Source organism: Garra rufa, chromosome 17 (genome assembly GCF_049309525.1).
Source record: "Garra rufa chromosome 17, GarRuf1.0, whole genome shotgun sequence".
Taxonomy (NCBI): domain Eukaryota; kingdom Metazoa; phylum Chordata; class Actinopteri; order Cypriniformes; family Cyprinidae; genus Garra; species Garra rufa.
The window spans coordinates 12,135,553-12,140,092 of record NC_133377.1 but is presented as its reverse complement, the minus strand read 5'-3'; the positions used below and the strand labels follow the sequence as shown (position 1 = coordinate 12,140,092).

At 39.0% G+C, this 4,540-nt stretch overlaps 1 protein-coding gene across 1 annotated transcript; it reads right to left on the bottom strand.

Annotated features, from left to right (window-relative positions):
• Positions 1–217: 217 nt before the first annotated feature.
• LOC141290281 (perforin-1-like) lies at positions 218–2,163 on the bottom strand. The gene is made up of 2 exons (XM_073822465.1): positions 1,649–2,163; positions 218–1,532 (listed from the first exon to the last, which is right to left on the bottom strand). The coding sequence occupies exons 1-2, from the start codon at positions 2,161–2,163 to the stop codon at positions 326–328; spliced, it is 1,722 nt and encodes a 573-aa protein (XP_073678566.1). The 3' UTR covers positions 218–325.
• Between the last annotated feature and the right edge of the window lie 2,377 nt (positions 2,164–4,540).

The following is a 4,540-nucleotide window of genomic DNA, read 5'->3' as shown; positions in this document are numbered from 1 at the left end:
AGGTCAAAATTTACTGGTATTCCTATCCTTGTGGGGACATTTGGTCCCCACAACGTGATGAATACCAGGTACACACACACACACACACACACACACACACACACACACACACACACACACACACACACACACACACACACACACACACACACACACACTCATGGATTGTCTTTATGAATGCTTTAATAATGCAAAAATGCAGAAAGTAAATGGGGAAAAAAGTAAGCAAAGGTTACAGATACGCTTTTCCCCCTAGAAGATGAAAGTACTGTTAGGCTATATTAAGGCCATTTTTCATGCATAAAGTATGGATTCAAAATGCAGATCACAGTATAATCAGTTTTCCAAAAGTACTACTGAAATTGAACTTGTCTGAGTTATTAAGAGCTAGTTCAAGCCTCGGCAGGTCTTTAACCAGAACACCATTTCTTGAGCTGAAAATATCAGCCAGAGGGGCAGCCATTGGAGAAGGTTTGTATTCATTACACTGAGGGCCCTGCAGACTGGGAGCACATTTCACTTCACAAGTAAAAAAGAAGGTGCCATATTTAAAAGCACAAGCATTAGTCACAACTCCACTTCTAAGACGAAAAGAGCATGAACCAAGGAAATCGCTGTTCCAGTACCTGTCTGCATCATATACTTCAAAAGTTATTTTTGTGGCTTTGTGGACATTAACAGGACCAAAATTAAATGTTTCTGGCCAGCGTGGATTGTCATTATTATTAATGGTTCGAGTGCGACTGGATTGTCTATCATACTTAACTACTACACAGCCATCTGTTTGTGTAGTTGTATCTCCATACAGACCTTTGGCTCTGAGATTGTAGACTTTCAGGGTAGCAAGTCCTTTTTCAGATGGACAGCAATTAGACTTCATAATTCGACTACTTTCACAAACACAAACACATCGGTCTCTTGCGCTGCACTTTCTGCCTATCTTGCAAGGCTCAGAGCAAACCTTCACGAGGGCATTTTGAATGATGTATTCTTCAACAGCTTTCTTCAGTCCTTTCCTTGCAGGGTGTTTAGTACTCAGTAAGACATGGAGGGGTTTCAGAGAGTAATGCACAACTTCAGGGAGACTCTTCAAAGACTCAATCCATTTTTTAAGGGAATTTGGGTGTGATGAACGAGAAAAAAGCAGATCTTCTCCATTTATGTTTCCTCCGATAATCTCTGTCTGACGCTCATTGAACATGGAGCTGAACTTTTGATTTATGTGCAATATATTTTTCTGTTTCTGACAAAATTGATTCTTTGCCCTCATAGTTCCTGATATGTATGTACCAGAGGCTTCTACATCCAAACAGTCCTGAACCGCAGTGTCTCTAAGTCCTCTCATTGTTGCCTGACAGCTTTTGATGGCTGTTATGGCTTTCATTTGCCCTCCTAACTTAACACTTGTAGTATAGTGAGTCCCATACGTGGTGATCAGGTTACGGTAGGCGTCTGGATCGTAGGATGCAGGGAGTGATTTGATTGCTTGAAGAAACTCTTCATGAAGAGGAGGCTTTGCAGCGACACGATATCTGTAAATAACAATAAACACATACATTTAGGGGAATAAATGAAAGAACAATTTGCAGTTTAAGTTTTAATTTCATAGTCATTGTCCTTTTTAACAGTATGAGTGTGGAAAACCAACCTGTAAAAATTACACGCAACTTCATGTTTGGTGAAACTGTATTTGTCTGCTTTTGATTTTCTCATTGCAAATTTTGCTTCCCTGGAATGAGTGCCTCCAACTGAATATCCATAAGTCTTGAAATCTAAACCAACTTTCCAGCTGGCCGAGAGTGATGAGGATGAATCATTGACCAGTGCTTCACTTGATTCAAAGATCTGACTGGAGACTTTCATCGAACACTTTGGCAATGACCTCCAGTCTACAACTGCTGCTGGTAGCTTCTGTTTTATTCCGTTCATGTACTTGTTTTTGCGCAATTTACAAGAGCCATTCCCTAAATCCCATTTTTCTGTGTTGATCACGTAAGACCCTTTTCGCTCCATGGTCACAACATCAAATCCTTCTCCAGCAAGATTGTGTCCTGGAACAAAGGGAGCATCCTCACACTGTTTTGATGTGCCTATGTCATCCTCTCCAGTAATGGTCACGAGAAGCAATGCCCAGAAAACAAGATAAACCTGCATCTGCCCCATGATCTGTAGTGAGAGATAAAAAAAACTTTTCTGTTAAGTCATTGTTGCTGTCAGATTTAACATAAAAAATAAACTTTTATTATTTTTAAACAAATAAACATTGAAAGTACAAGTATGTACACTAATTAAGAAGAAAATCTTAAAGAAGATTTTTATCATAGTTTCTTACCATTGAATTCACTTGTGGAGCAGATGAAAATGAAATGTTTTCTCTCTAACTGCTCATTTTATATGATGGTTGTGTAGCAGTGGGTGTCGAAAATTTGTAGTAGCTACAAATAATATGCATTGTTGTGAGTGTTAGGGTTCCACCCTGACAGGCTTTTCTAGATGTGTTTGACTTGATGTGGTGCTGCAAAGACCGATCAGCTTCTGACTTACAGCAGTGCATACAGTAGTCGATACATTTTTTTTTCTGACTTGAGACAGATGCTACATCACTATGATGTATGCCATTAAAGTACCATGAGAGTCGTTGGCTTATGGCTCATTCTGTGCAGTTTCTCCACAGTGGCTTAACGAGCTCTGATGGCAACACAACTGTTACACATCTAGCCACATTCACAGATTCTGTTTATTTATAATGTTAAATCCAGCTCCAGCCGAACACTCCTTTTGTCTTTTTTCATGTCTGTACAACACATTCTCACTCCCAGCTCGTCACATATTGGTGCTTGCTCAGAACCCTTTAGTGTAATTGTTCGACGTGTCAGGGTCCTCAATTGCTTTAAATAAGAAACCCTTGGCATCAACATGCCGACGCGAAAGTCACTGTGAATTTTATCGCCATTATTAAATTACATATTGGGCAATAGTTTAGCTATATACAGTGCCCTCCACTAATATTGGCACCCTTGGTGAATAAGACCAAAGGTGACTGTGAAAATAAATCTGCATCGTTTATCCTTTAGATCTTTTATTTGAAAAATTCACAAAATTCAAACTTTTCCTTTAAATAAAACAATGGAAACTGAGGGGGAAATCTCATTATGAAATAAATGTTTTTCTCTAGTTTACATTGGCCACAATTATTGGCACCCCTAGAAATTTGTCTAAGTAAAATATCTCTGATGGATATTCCCATTAATATTAAACTTTGTTTAGCACACCAGGGTGGCTAGGAGTATAAAATTGTTCAGCCATGACTTTCTGTTCCACAGGATTATAAATATGAGGAACACTAAGCCAAATTCCCTTAATCATCCATCACAAGTAGTAAAACCAAAGAATGTAGTTCTGATGTGCAGAACAAGTTTGTTGAGCTTCACAAAATAGAAAGTGGCTGTAAGAAAAGAGCTAAAGCATTGAAAATCCCCATTCCCACCATCAGGGCAATAATTAAGAAGTTCCAATCAACTAAAGATGTTTCAAATCTCCCTAGAAGAGGATGTGTGTCTATATAATCCTAATGCACAATAAGGAGGAGAGATTGAGACGCCAAAGACTCTCCAAGGATCACAGTTGGAGAATTGCAGAGAATTGTTGAGTCTTGGGGTCAGAAATCCTAAAATAAAACCTCCTACATCACCACATGTTGTTTAAGAGGGTTTCAAGAAAAAATCCTCCTGGCTCATCCAAAAACAAACTCCAGCATATTCACTTGTCAGACATGATTGGAACTTCAAACAGGACTGGCTTCTATGGTCAGATGAAACTAAAAATGAGCATTTGGCAGCTAACCCTCCAGATGGTTTTGGTGCAGACAGGGATAAAAAAGTACCCCATGTCCACGGTTAAAAATACTGCTGGGTCTTTAATGTTGTGGGCTTATTTTTCTGCCGGAAGTCCTGGACATCTTGTTTAGATACATGGCTTCATGGATTCTATCAAATACCAGCAGATAAAAAATCTAAACCTGACCGCCTCTGTTGGGAATGGGCCATGGTTGCATCTTCCAGCAGGACGATGATACAAAACTAACATCAAAATCAACACAAAATTGTGTCACTGAGCACAGAATGAAGCTTCTACCAGCCGTCCCAGTTCCCTGACCTGAACCCTGTATAGAAACTGAAGAGAAGAAGCACCAACATGAAGCTGGGAAGAGAGAGATTCTGGAGAATCTAGAGAGATTCTGTATGAAGAAATGGTCTCTGATCTCTTGTCAGGTGTTCTCCAAACTCATTAGACATTGTTGGAGAAAACTCAGAACTGTTATCTTGGCAAAAGGATCTTGCAATTATTGGGTGCCAATAATAGTGGCCAACGTGAACTAGAGAAAAACATTTATTTCATAATGAGATTTCCCTCCCAGGTTCTATTGTTTTACTTTAATGACAGGTTAGAATTTTGTGAATTTTTTGAATGAAAGATCAAAACGATAAATTATGCAGATAATTTTTTTTTTACATCCACCTTTGCTCATATTTACCAAGGG

Excerpts from the sequence above, each read along its gene's own strand:
- LOC141290281 (XM_073822465.1), bottom strand. The coding sequence starts at position 2,163 with ATGGGGCAGATGCAGGTTTATCTTGTTTTCTGGGCATTGCTTCTCGTG. Across the intron at positions 1,533-1,648 it reads GTTGCGTGTAATTTTTACAG|ATATCGTGTCGCTGCAAAGC; the intron begins GTTGGTTTTCCA and ends TGTTATTTACAG.